The sequence below is a fragment of the Lynx rufus genome, unplaced genomic scaffold, assembly GCF_022079265.1.
Source record: "Lynx rufus isolate CCGP_SWC_20201006 ecotype Redwood Valley unplaced genomic scaffold, mLynRuf1.p SCAF_5, whole genome shotgun sequence".
NCBI lineage: Eukaryota > Metazoa > Chordata > Mammalia > Carnivora > Felidae > Lynx > Lynx rufus.
The window spans coordinates 148,356,202-148,377,181 of NW_025814867.1; the positions used below are offsets into that span (position 1 = coordinate 148,356,202).

General features: G+C 49.0%; 1 protein-coding gene across 1 annotated transcript in view; it reads right to left on the bottom strand.

The window, feature by feature from the left end:
• Nucleotides 1-20,597, bottom strand: part of RCAN1 (regulator of calcineurin 1) — a 102,364-nt gene extending 81,767 nt beyond the window's left edge. The window contains exon 1 of the mRNA XM_047099666.1: nt 20,208-20,597. Coding sequence (XP_046955622.1) covers nt 20,208-20,450 — 243 coding nt within the window. The 5' untranslated portion in view covers nt 20,451-20,597. The remainder of the gene's footprint in view (nt 1-20,207) is intronic.
• Nucleotides 20,598-20,980: the final 383 nt, after the last annotated feature.

Below are 20,980 nucleotides of genomic sequence, written 5' to 3' on the forward strand. Positions count from 1 at the left end.
AAATAAACATTGAAACAAACAAACAAACAAACAAACAAAGCAAGAAGAGAGCTGGATGTGTTTGTTGTGCACAAGCAGGTTTAGACCAGGAAAGGACCGTATTCATCAAAGTTACATGCGGGTGAGTTAAACTACCATACCGCCATCCCAAGGTTATGGTCAATGGTAAGATGCGAGCACACTCCCCTTAAAAGTTCGGTACAAGATAAAGATGCCATCTGACACCACTATAATCATTGTTAGAGTGCCATGTGGCTAAGAAATTAAGCCACAAGTTTGTAAAGCACGTGTCAAATTATCACTAGTTTCAGAGGATACGACTTTACAGCTGGAAAATACAAAAGAATCAACTGAACCCGTTAGAAACAGTAAGAGGCTTAGTGTGGTGGTTAGTTACAAAGTTAATCCATAGAAACAACACTTTTCTTTATATGACAGAAGTCAGTAAAATAGTAAAAGAGAGCTCGCATTTTAATACATTTCCTATGTTTGCATAAAAAATATTTACACCCAAGAATCTGAAACATGAATACAAACTACAAACAACAGACAGGATCTACATGAAGAAAATGTCAAATCTCTATTGGTGGCAAAAAGGTGGCCCAAATAGGTAGAATATTATAGAAACGTAACATTCCCGATGCGAATATTCACTTAAATAACTGTAAGCCCAAAGCAATCTCACTCCAAATCCTAACAGGTTTGCTTGTTGCACTTCTTATTCCATTCTTTGTAGGGGGTAGAGGAGAGTTTGAACGTGACAGAATGAATGATTCTGAAGTTTACGAAGAATAAGCAAACGAGGGGCACCTGGGTGGCTCAGCTGGTTGAGCAAAATGGCAAGTTTTGACCGAGCTACGTAAATCAAGTGAGATGCTGTCATTTAAAAGGTGCTGAGGGGCGCCTGGGTGGCTCAGTCAGTTAAGTGTCCGACTTTGGCTCAGGTCACGATCTCGCCATTCCTGACTTTGAGCCCCGCACTGGGCTCTCTGCTGTCAGCACAGAACCTGCTTGGGATCCTCTGTGCCACCCCCCCCCCCCCACCACCGGCCACCTCTCACCCACTTGTGTGCGCACGTTCTCTCTCTCTCTCTCTCTCAAAAATAATAAACATTTAAAAACCAAAACAAAATAAAATAATAAGAGTCCATTGTTTTATAAAAAATGCTGAGTTTGAGGAGTCTGGGTGGCTCAGTCAACTGAGCATCGGACTCTTTTTTTTTTTTTAATGTTTTTTTATTTTTGAGAGAGAAAGAGAGAGAGGCAGAGCATGAGCAGGGGAGGGGCAGAGAGAGGGAGACCCAGAATCCGAGGCATTCAGCACTGGGCTGTCAGCACAGAACCCGACGTGGGACTTGAATTCACAAACCGTGAGATCATGACCTGAGCCGGAGTCGGACGTTTAACACACTGAGCCACCCAGGTGCCCCTTGAGCACTGGACTCTTGATTTCGGCTCAGGTCACGATCCCAGGGTCGTGGGATCGAGCCCCACGTCAGGTTCCACGCTGAGCATGGAGCCCCCTTGAGAGTCTCTCTCCCCTCTCCCCTGCTTGCACACACACACTCTCTCAAAAATAAAAATTAAGAAAAAAAAATGAAACTGGCTGGAAAATGAAATGCTGAGAGAGAAGAATGGGGGAGAATTAGACCCAATAACTGTTAAAGAAGGCTAACATGTTAGGCCACGCCACTAAAATAGCATGAAATAGGTTCACAAATGGGAAAAAAGATTAACACCCTGATTAATACCGACGTGTATTTCAAATCTGTGGGATTTGGAACGCACAGGTAACATGCAAAAAGAAAACCAGAAATCTGCCTTACTCCTTATACCAAAATACCCAATGAATTAATGGCAAACATCAGAATATATATATATATATATATATGTATAAGTGTATATATAAATGTATATATACATATATGTATATATATGTAAATGTAGTAGAAAAACATACTCCTATACATCTTGGCCCAGGAAAGGACTTTGTAGGTATGAGACAAACCCAGAAGACTGGAAGGCAAAAAAAAGTTCCACATCTGAACTACAAATAAAAAGAGTAAACATTTCTGTGGGATAAAAACCACATACATTCAAATGGCAAACTGGGGGAAACGTCTGCAATATACGTGATAAAATACCAATTTCTTTAATATACAGGAAATTCTTACAAATTCTTAAGTCCACAAACTTACCAGAAAAGTAGCAAAAAGATATAAACAATCAACTCACAGGAACAACAACAACAACTCAACAAGAGTTCGAGAAGCATGAAAGATGATCAACCCTGTTCCTACTTTAGGAAATACCGGTTCAAACAAAGAGATACTATTTTTCACCTCGGAACGACGATCTTGGCAGTGATCTAAAATGCTTTAGAATCCCTTTTGTTGGCAAGAATGTGGGGAAAGAGGAAGTTTGATGCAGTGTAGGGGTTAATATACAGGAGTGTAAACATTTTGGAGAGCAAGCTGGCAGCATCTATTGATACGCAAAATCACTAAACCCTCTGACTCAGAAATTCCACTTCTAGAAATGTAATACACACATTTGCACAAGTAAACAAAGATATATGTATAAGGAGCTGCTTGCAAGAATGTTTATATAGGGGGAAAAACCCACGAACAACCTAAATATCTATCAGTAGGAATTGTGGTTAAATGTTATATTCTTTTTTTTTTTTTTTAATGTTCTATTCTTATACTGAAATGCCAGGGAGCCATCAAAAGAAATGCAGTCTGTTGGAAAGATAGCCACAGTATTTTAAAAAGGCAAGTAGCAAAAGAACATATAGTATGACACTGCATGAATATATATACATGGAATATATCTAAGTGCATTTATCTCTTTATCTACACCACATACACATTGATGCATGCATAGAACATGCATGAAACAGTATACATAAAACTTAACAGAGGCTATCTTTAAGAAACAGTTTGCGAGAAGAGGATGGGGAATTTTCAGTAAGTGCTTTTATTTTTATGGCCAAGTATTACTTCTATAATGAATTATTCTTCAGATCAAATAGCAATCTAGACGAATGAAAAAACCCATGGTTGGTACTCAGAAATGTGTTATGAGCTGTGCTCTTCAGAAAGTTCTCCCTAATGCCATTAGATACTGTTACACCAGCACGCTGTGGACCTAGCGCGATGGTGCGTAAACTCTTTGCTAAAGCCAGCTTAGAATGGCAGTGCTCTCTGGCAAGAAGGTTAAGGGGTGAGTTATCCTGGGCCCGAAGCACAGAGAACTGGCTCTAAGAAGTATGAGCCCAGATCATACAGTGCTAAAGTCCAACCTTCAGTCCCTACTGGTGCCACCCTATGATGTAATCATCTGGAATTACTGTAACCGGGGACAGACTGCGGGGTGACAGGCTGCTGTGGGGCTAACCATAAAGCTTTTAAAGATTGGTTCATTTAATTAAAAGCACAGCAGGCCGCTGAGTACTAAGCAGACAGCATGCATCTCATTAAGGAAGGTCATCTTTCCTGGCACGAAGTAATGGAAACCAGGGCAGCATTCAGAGATAAGATCACAAGTTGATTTTGCCCTCTTAGGGACAAGATTTGGCAGAGAATGACCAGCCACCTTCTATCAAGGGTGCTAGAGTCTGGCTGGTGCAGTAAGTGGAGATTTAGCAGATGACAGTGAATTTCTGAAAAGATGTGTCTCCTAAAAGGCATTCTAAGAACAGTGAAAGAGAAAAGAGGGAGAGAAAACGAAAGGATATAAGGAAAGAAGAGAGGGAGGGCAAGAGAGAGTGAAAGACTCCCTAGCAAACATGGTATTTACTTTTCAATTACAGAATTTTTTTTAAAAATTGTGCTGGAAAGGGGCGTCTGGGTGGCTTAGTTAGTTAAGCATCCGACTTCGGCTCAGTCACGATCTCAACGGTTCGTGAGTTTGAGCCCCTTGTTGGGCTCTGTACTGACAGCTAAGAGCCTGGAGCCTGCTTTGGAAACTGTCACTCCAAATCCGAACATTTATTAATAAATGTCTAAAAATAATTTTTTTAAATAATAAAATAAGAATAAAAATTGTGCTGGGAAGTCTAGGATTTTTTTTTTTTTTAACGTGTATTTAGTTTTAAGAGCAGAGAGAGACAGAGAGTGAGCAGGGGAGGGGCAGAGAGAGAGGGAGACACAGAACCCAAGCAGGCTCCAGGCTCTGAGCTGTCAGCACAGAGCCCGATGCGGGGTTCGAACCCACAAACCGCGAGATCATGACCTGGGCCGAAGTCAGACATTTAACTGACTGAACTCCCCAGACGCCCCTAGGATTTCTCATCATCAGCATTAATGATTTTATGCTTTAGGGCTCATGGATTTTTACATCCATTGTCTTGAGATTTGTTTTTACAGTGTTTCGGGGGTTTTTTTGTTGTTGTTGTTTATTTATTTATCTTGAGAGAGAGAGAAGGGGAGAGGGAGAGAGAGAGGGATACTGAGAATCCCAAGCAGGCTCCACATTGTCAGCGCAGAGCCGCACATGGGGCTCGATCCCACAAACGGTGAGATCATGACCGGAGCCGAGATCAAGAGTCAGAGGCTTCATCGGCTGAGCCACCCAGGCGCCCCACAGCGTTTTGTTTCTTAAGTTGTTTTCAACTTTGTAGCAGAGTTCATTTCATGTTAAAGCATACTTGATCTAAGCTTTTACAAGTGATGACAGGCCATGCTAGCCTCCTGGTGTGACACATCCTGCCACAGTGTTCCTAATGTTGAGCAGCACCTCAGCCAGTTAATCTCATACACATGCTCCCCTGTGCGGGAACCTCCTGGGAAAATAAGGCTTAGTATTTAATGGACTTAAAAGAGCAATACTTTCATTTTTATGTTAGTGTTTTACTTCTACCGCCGTACTTAATATTTATTAAGTGCCTACTGTGTGGCAGGCACCGTCCTAGGCACAGGATAAATAGCAGTGAGCGACTCAGACACTGTAGTATTTAAATTTTAAGACTAGTTTTAATAAAACTGCTAGCATGTACTAAACACTTACTTTGAGCCTGGTGTTATTCTTAGCTCTTTATTTTGTGAAAATTAATCAAGGGAAACCTCGCCAAAATGGGAGGCCAGAAGGGGGAGTGCTAACACCTTACCTCCCATCAAATGGAGGGAGGGAGGAACCTTGCACAAGGATACTACTTGATCACAGCCAATAGGAGGAAGAAAGGGTTTCTCCTGCCCCAGCAACAGCTCAGCCAATGAGAAGCCACAATACTTGAATTCCCTATTTAGGCCAATGGCTTTTTTGTTTACACAGCCCTCCCAACCTCCCCTTTCTTTATGAAAGAACATTCTTCTCCTTTGTTCTCCAGGCTTGTCTGTGGTTTAGCCTTAGTTTGCTTCTCTGGAATTGCAATTCTGTTATTCCGGAATTAACGCATTTTTGTTGGTAAAATAACTAACAGCTTTATTTAATTTATTTCATTTACATTATTTTATTTTTAATTTTATTATTTTTAGTTACCTGGACACCACTGTTTATTTTTTTTTAATTGAAGTATGCTTGACATATAATATGGAGTTTTATTTTTAAGGTTAACAATTTATATTTATCCTTATTTAGGGAAGGAAGAATTCTTCCTCTACCCTTTAAAGTCTTCCAGCCAGACCAAAAATTACTTTGACCTGAGACAAATTAACAGGAGAAGTTTTATTATGTGTGCATGGAGACCCAATAGTGAAATTGAGACCCAGAGAAATGACCAAGGCATATAGTTTTCATACTTTTTAGACAAAGAAACAATACATCTGTAAGGAATTGACAGGACAAAGAAAAACTTAACTTTTGGGAGCTTCAATTAGTAAGGAATTCTTTTTTTTTTTATTTTTGAGAGAGAAAGGGAGAGAGCGCGAGCAGGGGAGGGGCAGAGAGAGAGGGAGACAGAATCGGAAGCAGGGTCCAGGCCCTGAGCTATCAGCCCAGAGCCCAACGCGGGGCTCAAACCCACAAACCCATGAGATCACGACCTGAGCCGAAGTCGGATGCTCAACCGACTGAGCCACCCAGTCGCCTCTAATTAGTAAGGAATTCTAATCAGAATTTGGACTAGGGTCATAAGTTAGTAAAAAGTAACAGGGTTATTTGTACAGCTTTCTCAGCCCCGAATTTCTCTCTGATAAGGATGTCTCTTCTCTTTACCTCCTAGTACAGGGAGGGTACCTTCTGCATGGGAGGATTATATCTTGCCTTCACGGGGGCAGAGGGCGGTCTGAGTGTCTTCTTGCACAGGCCGTCTCTTAAGTAACCTTTTTTAAAAACAGTCAATACGCCAAAGTGGCACATTTTGGGGTGGCCTGACCTTATTCCCTATGTTCACAGCCCCAGGAGGTAGGTACTTTGATTACCCATTTTAAAAACAAAGAGACCAGGGATGCCTGGGTGGCTCAGTTGGTTAAGCGTTCTTCAACTCTTGATCTCAGCTCAGGTCTTGATCTCAGGGTCATGAGTTCAAGGCCCGCACCGGGCTCTGGGCTGGGAGTGAGGCCTACTTAAAGCACAAAAAAGTCACTCGCCCAAGGTCACACAGCCAGTTGCTGGCAGAGCTGGGATTTGAACTCAGGCTGACTTGGCTTTGGGACCCACCCTCCTATTCCCAACATCATAACACCTTTAAGCATTCAGGACTCTAAAGCAAGGTAGGCATGTGCCCGTAACAAATGGCACTTAAGGATCTTCCAGGCGCACACGCCTGCACCTTTCCACTTTCAGCGGAGCCGTAAGAGTTAAGATTAATACCAAGCAGCAAAGGAACCTGCCACCAGGTGATCCTGCCAGTGTGGCCCCTGTGCTATCTAGTAGAGAAAACGAAGGAGGAAAAGGAAATAAATGAAAAGGGAATGAGTTAACAAACAAATGGCAACCCAACACGAATCATCATCCAGTAATATAATCATGGCCGTTAAAGTGGGGTCGTTGATAAAGACAAAACATACTTTTGGAGTATCTCGTGCCTTCAGATGCTAGCACAGACACTGCTGTGCTGTATTTAACACCTCACCGCATCCAGGAAAGGTGAACACACCCCCTCGCCCTCCTTTTACAGACTGAAGATGAAGCTTGGAATCTCGGCCACAGCCCTCGAGGTGACCAAGCCTCTACTGAGGCATGTACCGCCCCGTTCTGTCCTCTGCACGACGGCCCCCCCACCCCAGCAAATGCGGGGAGTCATCCTCCCCATACAATGTCTCTACCTCCCACCCCACCTCACACGCGCCACCGTCTCAGGCGGGCTCACCACGTGGAGGACCGGGTCATTTTCCCCAACTTGCTCTACAGAACTGAAAGGCTCCAAACGGGGAGGCTACAAAGTATTCTGCCGACGAGCAGTTATTTCCCAGTACGTGTCAGGAACAAATATTTGACAAAACAGAGCAAATTAGGGTCAAAGTGTTAGTCCCCTGCAAATTTATTGACCATTTCAAAGAAATACACCACTTCAGGATTGATTTTAAAAATAAAAACAGTCTGGAAATCCTGTGTCGGGATCAACAGGGGGCTGAGTTTGAAGGCTACGTTCACCCCAGGACAGGGGCTCCCATGTGAGAGAACACTTCCCGCTGCACAGGTCTGGAGACCGATCTGCCAGCACAAGCTTTACTTTTGTAAGTAGTCTGTGTGGTAACCTAAAATCGGAAGCCAGCTCAGAAAATTCCCATTATCGGGCGCCTGGGTGGCGCAGTCGGTTAAGCGTCCGACTTCAGCCAGGTCACGATCTTGCGGTCCGTGAGTTCGAGCCCCGCGTCAGGCTCTGGGCTGATGGCTCAGAGCCTGGAGCCTGTTTCCGATTCTGTGTCTCCCTCTCTCTCTCTGCCCCTCCCCCGTTCATGCTCTGTCTCTCTCTGTCCCAAAAATAAATAAATGTTAAAAAAAAAAAAATTTATTAGAAAATTCCCATTATCTCTGAAATGGTGTCCGATTCATCCGAATGAGTTCCCTTTGTATTTCTTTATGCTGATAACTTCAATGTTTATTTTGAGACAGAGAGAGAGAGCACGTGTGCAAGAATGTGCATGTGGGGGAGGTCCAGAGAGAGAGGGAGAGAGAGAATCCCAAGCAGGCTCTACACTGTCAGCAAGGAGCCTGATGCGGGCCTCGATCCCACAAACCCTGAGATCGTGACCTGAGCTGAAATCAAGAGTCAGATGCTCAACCGACTGAGCCACCCGGGTGCTCCTTTGTTGATGATTGTTTTAACTATTATTTTTTTATTTTTTTAAGTTTATTTATTTATTTATTTTGAGAGAGACAGAGAGTGCAGGAGGGGTAGAGAGAGTGAGGGAGAGAGAGAATCCCAAGCAGGCTCCACACTGTCAGCACAGAGCCCGATGCAGGGCTCGATCCCACAAACCCTGAGATCATGAACTGAGCCGAGACCAAGAGTCCGACACTTAACCGACTGAGCCACCCAGGTGCCCCTCCGCTGATAATTGGAGTCATAGTCCCGACAAACCTCAAACCGGAGCCTGAGGCAGAGGAAGTGCCAAACTCGAACCAGGCATGGCTGGAGTAGGAGGACCACATGCCCCTGTGCTTCCTGTTCCCACCGAAGGCCCGGCATGGCCCGGTGGCAGGGAAGGGGCCACTCAGGAGGTGGCTCTCACTCCCTTGGTCTTCTGTGGGCAGGGGAGGCGGTCCCTCCGCATGGAAGTTTCAACTACACACTAATCTTTAAATAGCTTCTTTTGCGGTACAGGCGTGACTTCTTCCTGCTGAAAATGCACTTTCTGTCCTGATGCCTGAATTAAAGTCTAAGTCAACAGACAGGCTCCATCGCAGAACATACGCGAAGTTACTTCCCCCTGGTGGCCAGTGCCGGTGTTTTGAACAGCATGGGACTGGCTCAGGGGCAAAGCTCTCTGCCTCTCGGGCCAGGAGGGGCCCCGGATGCCCTGCTCTGTGGCAGCCCCCTAACAGTGGCACTGGGACAGTTTTGCCTGTCCTGGCTCACTTGTCTCTAGCTGTCCTCATCATTCATGCGCTCTGGGTTCTTTGGGTGGAGCGGGGGTGGGAGAGGGGAGGACGTTATTTCCGGGGAATTACACGGGCAGTACAAAAGGCGGCGGGTAGGGGCCAGGAGACCTGTTCTAGTTCCAGCCAATGTCCCGGGAGCACCCCTGAGGAGACATCATCCCCTCTCTGAGCCTTGATTCCTCCTCAGAGAAAAGCAGGATGTGGGCTGAGGGGCCCTTCCTGCCCTGGTTCTGCGAGAGTGCCCACGGTCAGAGGCCCAATTGCCGCGGGATTCTATGTGCTGAGTAGTTTTGCAAAGGGGGAAGAAGCCTTCTTCTACAAAAGAGGCAAAGATAGTATTTTTCTTAGAAGGTTGTAAGAAGGATTAAATGATGTGCTGGGTACCCCGGGGGGCTCAGTCGGTTAAGCGCCTCACTTGGGCTCAGGACATGATCTCATGGTTTGTGAGCTCGAGCCCCGCGTCGGGCTCTGAACTGACAGTGTGGAGCCTTCTTGGGATCCATTCTCTCTGTCTCTCTCTCAAAATAAATAAACTTAAAAAAAATAAATGATGTGCATAAAATATTTGGAACAAATGGTGCTTCATAAACAGGGTGCTTGCTTATCATTAATTGTACAACTACTAAGTTTGTACTTTATCATCCAAACTTACGAGTCAAAGGGGTACGACTGATAACTTTCCCGGGACGATGGACATAAATCAGACGTGCAAATGGGACATACTGTCACCTGTCAATAAGTAATAGCCATCAGGAGATTTGGAAAAGTCCCAAGTAAGCAAGAGACTGTAAGAACAAACATTTCACATAAGTGGTCCGGCCCTGTGAGGCTCTCTTTGGCAGACCCTCCAATGCTGAATGGACAGAATCAATGCTGCGGTCAGTTAAACGCTCTCTGACACAGGTTTCTTTCACATCAGCCCCATGTAAATTTCCAAGTGACTGAAATTCACGTCCTCTGCAGCTACAAACCCGCAGACAGGCCTCTCACTGACCAGTGTAGGACTCGGGTATGGGTGTGAAGGAAGCAGAATGTCACCCCCCCCAAGTATCCCTCTTTGACATGAAAGTTATTTTGAGCTGAAGTTCTATCTCCTCCCTCTTTTTCTGCCTACAGGCAGCATGTAAAGTCTCCTTTTACTGGAGACAACTCCAGACTCTTTATCAGCCCAGAGAAGACACCAGAGGAACCTTACTCCTCCCACATCTTTACCTTTCCACAGTCGGCTGCCCTTGGAAGCCTGAAATGGCTTTTCTCCGCCCTGCCGTTCCTCTGCAAGTATGTCGTTCTTTGTTCAAGAGGATTGATAAGCCGAGTTCCATTTCGCTGAGGCTTCTCCCTTGTGACATGCACGGCACCCAGTAATAACGGTCTGTTTTTTCTCTTATTAATCTGTCTTTTTGTTAAAGAGCCACAGCCGAAAACCCAGGATGAGTAGAGGTCAGGTTCTGCCTCCCCTACAGGTGGGAGAGCCGGATGGAAGAGAACTACATTCACACTAGAGAAGTTCCCTTCTTGAGCAACTTCCTGCTTGGAAAAGTCTGATTTTAACATGTGGGCGTGCTGGGGAGCAAAGGGCAAATAGGCCCTGTTCTAACCATGTGCCGCTGATGTAAGAGTGTAAAGCCACCCATATCGTTTCGAGAGCCAGAAATGGCCTCACAGACATTATCCAATTCAACCTGCTCACTTTATAGAGGAAGCAACTGAGGTTTGGTTAAATAACTTGCCCAACGACATGTGGTTTTTTATGGATCTACTAAGTGCTTTGGTTACGTTGACCAACTGACCATAACACACCGGAATCACAAGTTAGTTCTGCGTCTTTGCTGCTAACCTGTGAGCCCATGAAGGTGGGGATGGTTGGTGTCTGTCACTCACCAAAGGCTGTCTAGGGCTGCGCCCCCTCATGCTGATGTCACCATGACCGTGGGGTGGGGATGACTGTCTTCATTCTGCAACCAAGGAGGCGGGGCCTTGGGGCGGGTGGGAGACTCACCTGGGGTCCCAGGACTGGTCCTAAAACCAGCACAGGGCTCAGAATAGGCATCCAGTAAACGTTTGTTGAATGAATGGATGAACGAATGAATGAACGAACAGACGAACGAATGAATGAATGAATGAATGAAGTGATGGAGCCAAGGTTCAAATCCAGGTCTTTCTGGCTCCAGCGCCCAGGCCCTGCCTTCTGCTTGAACACAAGAACATCACTATGGCTGTCACTGATATACCAAGAGCACTCGGATACACCGTTAAGTATAAATAAATGGCTGAAGGAGTAACAGAGCTGTAACTCATCTGAACCTCCGTTTTCCTGTGGATAAAAATACTTTCTTCACCGAGCAGCCCTGGGGTTTCAATAAGATGTGAAAGACATGAAAAATTCATGTGCAGAGCTGTACTCTGTAAGATGACGAGGGCCCAAGCCCTGGAGGTTGCCAAGACGAGGCTTGAATCAGAGGACCAGCACTTCCTGGCTATGCGACCTAGGACAGGCTACTTGGCCTCTGCTGGCCTCGGTCTCCACATCTGTGCAATGGGGATGTTATTGTACCTATTGCGCAGAGTTCTTATAAGAAGATGAAAAGAAATATATTACACATAAAAAACCTCACCGTAATGAATGCGAACTACTTTATCATCTTTAAAATAAAGCAGAGAGGCGCCTGGGTGGCTCAGTCAGTTAAGCATCGGACTCCTGATCAGTTAAGCCCCCTGCCCCTTGCGTGTGATTTCGGCTCAGGTCATGATCTTATAGTTCGTGAGTTTGAGCCCTGTGTTGGGTTCTGCACTGACCACGTGGAGCCTGCATGGGATGGGATTCTCTCTCTCCCCCCCGCCCCTCCCCAGCTCTCTCACACACACACACACACACACACACACACACACACACACACACACTCTCTCTCTCTCTCTCTCTCTCTCTCTCAGAAATAAACTTAGTAAATAAATAAAATAAAGCAGGAAGTTTAACAAAAACATATAAAGGGGGGAAGGAAAACACGCTACTGTTACGTTGAGTGAAAACAAATCCAAACTCGGCTATCTGAACTAACTGACACTTTCATTTTTTAAATCTGAATTCAGGCCAGCCTCAAATACTTGTTCCTATGGCGTTGGTTAGGACTAACACAGGAGTTTCACCCCACACCTGCTGAAATTAGCACCGAAAGGAAAAATACTGTCCTGACCCTTCCCAACGTCAATGGGTCTAGTTTCCCGAGCTCTCCTTTCAGAAACGGAGTGGCTAACAGCTTTTGATACTGTAGAAACCTAATAACCTAGCTATAGTCCTATCAATGGGGTATTTTATGTTCAGTGGTGCCACCTAAAACTGTGGAGAAAAGAACTTTTATAGGGTTGAAGCTTAAAAAAAAAAAAAAAATCAGATTAGAAAAAACCTTCATAAGCACTTGAGGGTTAGCTGCTCCAAGAAGTCAGAAGAGTTTACAAAGAAAACAGTGTCCTAACAGATGAGCTCCCGCGGCAGGCAGCCTGAGATGGCCCAGGGACCTCCACCTCCCGGGAGTCCCGCCCTGGTGGGCGCCCCCTGCCCCTGGCACGGCCTCACTTCTCACCCACAGAGCAGAGCAAAAGTGGTGGGGTTCCTTCCGCTCTGAGGTTAGGACTCCGGATTCCCCGCCTGTCACGTGCCCTTCCTCGCTCGCTCGAGGGAAGCCAGCGGCCAGGCCGGGAGGTGCCCTGTGGAGACGCCCACGTGGCAAGGAGACCGGGGAGGCCTCTGGCCAACAGCCACCAAGGAGGTGAGGCCCTCAGCCCAGGAGCCTCCCAGAAAGGCAATCCTGCGGCCAACCACGTGAGGGAGGCTGGAAGCAGACACTCCTTCTGCGTGGCCTTCGGAGGAGGCCGACCTGGAGGGAGAGGCGCCAAGCAAAGCCGTCCCTGGAATCCTGACCCTCAGAAACCGTGGGATAATGAAATGTATTGTTTTCAAGCGCTGTGTCTTGGGGCGCCTGGGCGGCTCGGTGGGTGAAGCGTCGGACTCTTGCTTTCGGCTCAGGTCAAGATCACGGTTCGTGGGTTCGAGCCTCACGTCTGGCTCGGTGCTGACACCGAGGAGCCTGCTTGGGATTCTCTCTCTCTCCCTCTCTCTGCCCCTCCCCAACTCTCTCTAAAGAAACGACCATGTTTTGAGTTGGTTTGTCGCACAGCCGTAGATAACTGATGTACCAACGCAGGTGGTTATGTTTACCCCGTCCTAGTCAGTGATAAGCATTTTCTGTACATCGTAACACGTACTGTCACCACCCCCACTTTACAGGTGGGGAAACTAAGGCACGGTGGGAGAAATAGCATCCTCAGACTCCCACTGTGGACCCGCGTGGTGAAGGTTTGCTTCAGACCCATGCCCTCTGCTAGCAGGCGGCACTGTCTCTTCTCGCGCACACTTCAGTGGGGAGGGGAGCATATTAAACCCCATCAAATCTTTTGACATTAAAAAAACATAAGTAGGGGCGCCTGGGTGGCTCAGTGGGTTGAGCGTCCGACTTCGGCTCAGGTCACGATCTCGCGGTTCGTGGGTTCGAGCCCCGCGTCGGGCTCTGTGCTGATGGCTCGGAGCCTGGAGCCCGCTTCGGATTCTGCGTCTCCCTCTCTCTCTGCCCCTCCCCCGCTCACGCTCTCTCTCAAAAATAAATAAATGTTAAAAAAGAAAAGAAAAGAAAAAAGTTCCCTGTCACAACCGAATTGTATTTCAAATGACTGGCACTCGCCCCCCCAGCCCTTGAAAGGGGTCCTGACGATCGGCACCGAAAATGCGGGCCGCGGGGGCCTATCCCCGCTGCCACCCTCAATGCGCACACTGATGTGCGACACTGCTGTGTGATGCAGTCACGCAGCCCGGCAAACGGGTCCCCTCAGGCAGCAGGGATGACAAGCGTGGACTGGACCGTCTGAGGACCTTTTTCAAAAGTCAAGAGGCGACAAACACAACCTGAAATGTGGACACAGGAATCAGACTCCAGCAGCTTCTGCTTTAGCTACTCTGTTCTCTCACGAGGCCAGTTTGTGTTTTGTTCCCTTTTGGGACTGTCTTGGGGCCCGGAAAGTCCCGGCTGCAGGGCAGTGACAGCGGATGCTACTGCTGCTGAGTGCCCGGTGGTAGGGGACAGAGCTGAAAGCGACCCACACGCTTGCTCCCACGACGAGTGACGGGGAGGGACCCAAGGAACCTCACGGATATAAAAAATCATTTGATTTATGTAAGAGTCAGAAATTCTAAAATTAGGGATATAGTGAATAAATTCTAAAATAAACTTTGCACGGATGAAACACACGGTTGGGGTTTTTGTGGGCTTTTTTTGTTTTGTGTTTTTTGGCTTTTTTTTTTTAACATAGAACATGCTGAACATTTCCAAAGAAATTAAACCATACCATATTGGTTTACCATCTATCTACTCTTTGGGGGTGGGTGTCGGGGCCGTTTTACACATGGTTCAAGTTTGAGAAACCACATGCCTATGACACTCGGGTGAGGCTAAAAATGGCCTGAGAATGCCTGGATTTGACACTGCAGAGGAAGCCGACTGCCACTGTCCAGCTGGAATGTCACATCTCACGACACGCTGCCACAGACTGACTTGTAACAGGAAGAGGCAGAAACACGGCCAAGGGCCCACAGTCTTGGGAGCAGAAGTCAGCTCCCAAGTAGCATCAGCCATGCTACCCCAGACATGGATACTAAAACCATCTCCATCATCCAATTCCTATTGAATGGTATCCTGTCTACAAAAATCGGTTCTGGGAAGACAAGTCCAGCATGTGACATCTGGAGACTGAGCAGCCGCGGAAAGGGAGGCGCACGGAGGCGAAGGGAGGCAACCCCAGGTTAAAGCACACGCCCCGATCCCGCGTGTCACCTCCCAAAGGCTAGGGCTCTAGGGCAGACAGCCAATCACCCTGCTTTCCAGCTACGAGGTCAAACACCACTCAGAGAAGGGAGGCGTCAGACCACGAGCCTGACTTCTAGTTTAGCCATGAGCCAATCGAGGCACAGATCTGGCTCAAAATGGAACCCAGCGGCCAATTACTCAAGGATCTTTTCATGGCCCAACAACGCCTCCGGTCAGGCAAAACCCCTTCCAGGTAGGACAACGGTCCCCAACCTGGACTCCCCATTAGAATCACCTGGGGGAGCTTTCCGGGCAATTCTTTCCAGGCGGTTCCCAGTCCGTGAGACTGCAGCTGGTCTGGACGATTTTAGAGCTCCCCAGGGACTCTCGTGTATGTAGCTAAGGTGCGATCGATCACTCGTCACTGATGGAGAGAAATCAAAGCCACCACTCAAACTCCTTTTAGGGCTCTCGGAATATTTCCTGTTATTAAAAGAAAGTCATGTCTGTATCACAAATCTTAAGTGGGCATCTGTTTTAAGGAAGGTGAGTTTATTCACTAGAGAAGAGTCATTTTTTTGATGATTAATATGTTCTGACTTAGCCTTTGGGCAAAGCGCTAGCAACCTAATACACAGGGGTGCCTGGGTGGCTCAGGTGGTCGGGCATCCGACTTTGGCTCAGGTCAGGATCTCATGATTCACGAGTACAAGCCTCGCTTCGGGCTGTATGCTGCTGTCAGCACAGAGCCCGCTTCGGATCCTCTGTTTCCCCACACCCCCTCCTCGGCCCCTCCCCCCCCTCAAAAATCAATAAACATTAAAAAGAATCAAATATGCATTCATCTTTCAGACAACAGATAAAGCGGTATTCTTTCCTATTACCGTATGGAACTATATTTGCTGCTGGGAAACTCACAGAGCATTTTTTGAGAACTCCTCTAAGTTTCTAGTTAGCTTTTATTCTAGGGAACCAGTGGACCACTGCCGACAAGCCAAAGCACCTGTAATTCCTGGTTCAAAGTGCTGCCTTGCTTTCTCAGTAAAGCAAAAACAGTCTCGCAAAAGGAGGACGGTAATGGGATATGCTACATTAATATCTGTACAACAGGAACTAATTTTATTTTAATAAAAGTCTTCATTCATTTGTAATGGTGCAAATCTCTAGTAATATTACTTGAAATTAATGACCATACAGCTTCAGTTAGGTGTTAGATAAGCATTTAATGAACACGTTCGTTATAAATTATTTACAGCATCGATGATGACCCAGCTAATAGAAACAAATTTCACCTATCAGACCTAACTGTTAGGGCTAGAAAATGACCTCTGATCTACATTCCCAAATGAATTGGTGCCTCAGGTCGATTTCTTTCTTTCGGGACTAAGAGAATAATACGAGCCTGGGTGAACAGTCTGGCACAGCCCTTTTCCTTCCCACCGTCTGCCATGGTCTGGGTGTTTGTGGTCCCCCCAGTTTTGCATGCCGACATCTTAACCCCTGAAGGTGATGGTATTAGCAGATGAGGGCTTTAGGGGGTATTTAGGTCAAGGATGGAGCCCTCTGGCTGGGACCAGCGCCCTTATGAAAGAGCCCCCCGCCCCAGCTCCCCATCCCTGCCAGGGCTTCAGGACACAGCGAGAAGTCTGCATTCCAGAAGAGGGCTGCCCCCCGTGCTGGCCTCTGGAATGGTGAGGAATAAATGTCTGTTGTTTATTTATTTTATTTAATTTTTTAATTTTTTATGTTTATTTTATTTTTGAGAGAGAGAGAGAGAGAGAGAGAGAGAGAGAGAGAGAGAGAGAGACAGGCTGCGAACGGGGGAGGGGCAGAGAAAGAAGGAGACACAGAATCTGAAGAGGCTCCAGGTTGAGTTGTCAGCACAGAGGCCGACGCGGGGCTCGAACTCCTGAACTGCGAGATTGTGACCTGAGCTGAAATCGGACGTTTAACTGACTGAGCCACCCGGGCTCCCCATGTCTGTTACTTATAAGCCACTCAGTCTGTGGCATTTTGTTCTAGCGTCCCCTAACAAGCTAAGCCACCATCACTCATCCAGGTGGCCTTCTAAGAGACTGTTGGATGAGAGGGGACCACCAGACACCCTACCCCCTGCTGGCCCTGCGACTTCTGTCAGCAATGCAGTTAGCGGCATGCCCACTAGGGGTCAGACCACACTGACCTGATGGAGAAGGACATTTTCATTACACCACCTTCGGGTGATCTGGCCCGATGGGAGAGAGAAAAGCCTTTAAACTAATAAGGCTGTCAGAAGCCACACCTTCCCACCTAGAGGGATGGTTTTAGCTAAAGGAGAAATCTCTTTTTACTGGAAGGCTCACCAAAGGCCACACGGGGATTTCTGCTCTCACCGCCTCGGTTGGCAGAACTATTCGCCCTCCGAGCCTCTGACTAGCCCAGTGAATTTTGTGTCTTCGCCAATTGTTTGACATCTTACAGGACCCTATGGATGCACAACCAAAGCTCATAAAGCTCCCCCACCTCCATTCTGACAGACTCAAATAGAGTCTCTGTCCTTTGGTCCATCTCCAACACCCCATCAGAGTCCAAACACTTCCAAAGCTCCCTGGGACAAGGAAAGGCAAGAGTCGCCTAGGGGGTCTCCTTGCTTCCTCTCTTGACCCCCCCCCCCCCACTCTCCTTGTCCAAGAGACGTTCTCCGCTCAGCTCGGCTGTTAGAATAACATCTGAATCCCTCCCATGGCCACCAAGGCCCCTCATGGAACCATTCCCCCCGCTGTGTCGAACCTCAGTCTCCCCCTACCATCTCCCACTCGGCCACGAGGGCCCCTTTGCGCCTTCTGAATTCAGTCAGTTCACCACTGCCTTGGAACTTCTGCATTGGCTGTTCCCTCTGCCTGGAGGCCAGCCACGCGAAATCTGCACCGGGAGCTTCCTCCTGCCAGCCCAGTCCGAGCTGTGCAGAGACACCTTCCAGGGCCACTCCATCTAAAGTGGCCCCATGCGGACTCCTCTCTGCACGTCCTCTTTGCCTGCATCGTCCCCAGGGCCCTTCTCTGCCCTCTCTCCCCTTCTCCGGGCTCTGGAAGGCTGAGCCCACCTATGGGACTGTATTGTTCGGGGCCCCCCTGCCTCCTGGCTGCCAGCTGGCTTCAGCCAAGGAGATCAGAAAGCCAGGGCAAGCGGGGGTATTTCCTCCCTGCCAGTCCCTGCCACAGCATCTCAATTCCATCCCTTCACATCTGCCTCTCCTGCCGGGCCGCTGCTCTCCCCAGGCTCCAGCAATGCCACTTCCTCCCCTCGATACCCACCCCCCCTCAGCGGACTCTCTTAGTCCTGCTGCGATTAATCAGTTCTTTACTAAAACCCCTTCAACCACCACAGTGCTCCCGTGAGGACTGATTCTGACTCAGCCCCCATCCTCCCCTGGGTGGCTCTCTAGCCTATAATCCTGTTACTTTCTCCATTGCACTTCATACTATCTGAAATGACCTTGTTCCCTTATATTCCTCTGTTACCTAACCCCCCCTTCAACCACTAGAAGATCAGCAGGAAGCTCGCCCCTCTACTCACTGGGCCCCAAACAGTGCCTGGAACGTAGTAAGCATTCGATAAACCGCAAGAGAATAGATGAAGGAATGAATGGTAGCCCAGTGCCTGTTCAAAATATCCCCTCCTTAGTAAGCCCTTCGCTGATCATCATTACTAAAACATCAATCTCCCTCCCCTCCCAGACCTCCACTCCTTCCTCCCCTATCTCCTCCTTCCTACTTTTTCCTATAGCACTGTCACCTCGTGACATGTTTAATATTTGTTCACTGTCTGTTGCCGCCCACAAAAAGGTCAGCCCCGAAAGGCAGACTTGCTGTTCCATTCACTGCTGTGCCCTCAGAGCCCAGAATAGCGCCTGGCCCAAGCAGAGTTGCCAACATTTGTTATAAACGAATAGCTAGCAAAGTGGACCAAATTTCATACAAAGCAATCTCAGGAATGCCCCCCACACTTACTGGGAAAACTGGAAAACTACGAATTGCTAGACACCCAAGCAAATAAACGCAGTCTTACATGACCTGACCTGGCTCCATCAGAAGGACAGCCTCGGACCCCCGGGAAAGAGACCTGAAATGCTAGTTAGACCTTGGCCGCGGGAAGAGAAAAGGTTTTAGAGTAAGACGAGCGGGACCCCGCACTTACGACAACTGTTGCTTTAGAAAGCATGCACAGGAAGTTGCCTAAGCACACGGCCCTTGTAAATCCTTTCTGAAAGTGGATGGGCACATAAATTACAAATAAATGGGACTCCAGCACACCATTCTCGGTTCCACAGTGGCGTACCTCTTGGCAACAGCCTCCTACTACAAGTTCATAGACAGTATACGCAGACCCAGAGCCAAGCATGGAAAGCATCGCTTTTTTTGACAGCTGCTCTCCTCCTGAGGCATATCTCTTAAAGACAGGCTTTATTCTGCAACGCCTGCGTTGTCCAAATCCTATTCTGCACACTAATTGTAGATTGGAAATAAATTCCTCCTCCCTGCCACCACCATTGATTACTCATACCTGCCCCCTCACCCTCCTAAATTTCTAAACTGGGTGGATTAAAAAAAAAAAAAAATCAACTCCCCATGCATAGCGTGTCCCAATGGTGGCAAGTCACCCCTTCAGAGAGCAAGATTCCCGACTGTTCTAAAGGCCTAGAGAATGGGTCCCTTCCCCTCAACACCATTCGACCGAAACTGGCCAGCCACAGGATAATGAGCAACCACAGATCCTCACCCAAACATTGGTTTTTCTTCCAAGAGTGCAGATTGAGAATGCAGAGACGCTGTCCTATTTATGAACAGTGAGTCACGTCGCCGCTCCACGTCTGTTTCCTCCTCCCGATGAATGAGGGGAGCCCCTTCCCCAAAGCAGTAAGTGCCACCGGGCTACCTTACATGCCCCAGGGGTGGCCCTGCGAGCTCCCGAACACGCCGGGTGCTAATTCATCCCGAGATTGTCTCTTACTTCACTCCCCCCAACCCCTACTCTCCCCACCCGAGTGGACACCCGGGGGCAGGAGCTTGCCTGCGAGGTGGTGACCGGCCACCGTCAAAGGCGAGGCGCTGAAAGCCCCCCTGCGGGTTGCGCGCGCGGCCCGGCAGGTGCTCAGGGACCCGGGACCCTCCGGGAGCGCGCCCCCGCCCCACCGGGCCGTGAGTGGACCGCGGCAGGGCGGCCGGGGGCATCGCCACGTCCCCGAGGGTCGCCTCCCGGCCCCGCCGGTGGCCGGGGCTGGAGAGGCTGCCCCGGGCCGGCCGGACCTGGGCGCCGCGACCCGCGCCGCCTCCTCCGGGCAACAAGTGTCCGCCCTCCACCCGACGGCCCGCCCGGCCCGGCCCTCACCCGGCACAGGCCGTCCACGAACACGCGCGGGTCCAGGTGGCAGGCGATGGTGGCGCTGGGCAGGTCCTGCAGGTCCACCTCTTCCATCTCGCAGTCGATGAAGCTCCAGTCGCCGCCGCCCTCGTCGGCCTCGGCCGCCCCCGAGAACTGCGCGAAGGGCCGCAGCGTCACCCCCGGCTGCGCTCGCGCCTCGGCCGCCTCGGCCGCCGCCCGGAGCCGGGGCCCGGCCACGGCGTCCTCCATCCCCGCGCCCGAGCCCGCGCGCTCCCGTCGACTGAGCCGGACTCGTGCGCGCGCCCCTCGCGCTCTCCCGCGCGCCGACTCGGCGGTTAACCCCCTCGGGCTCTCGTCTCAGCCGGCGGCGGTCACCACGGCTCCCCCGGACGCGGCCTCCGCGCGCCGGCCCCGCCCAGCCCCGGGGGCGGAGCTCGGGAAGGACACAGCCGCGGGGCCCTTTAAGACCGGCCCCCCGCTGGGTGATTGTATCCCGCCCTCCCAGGAGAGAAAGCCAATAAAGGAACGGGATTCTCCTCACGTGATCCTCATTCGGGCCGCCCTCACCCCGAAGCCTTACGGTGGCCATGCTGGTTAGGGGCACGGGCCTCATCAACCAGTGCCGCTTTGCAGCCAGCTGGTGTCACCTGAAAGGCGCAAGGCTGCGTCTTGGGCGCCGGGATGGTAGCTGGAGAGGCAGCGCTTCTCTAGTTCCCAGGCGGTGACGCTTTGAGGCACAAAGGCCAACTTTGGGGGATTTAAGCGAGATTCAGTTGTGG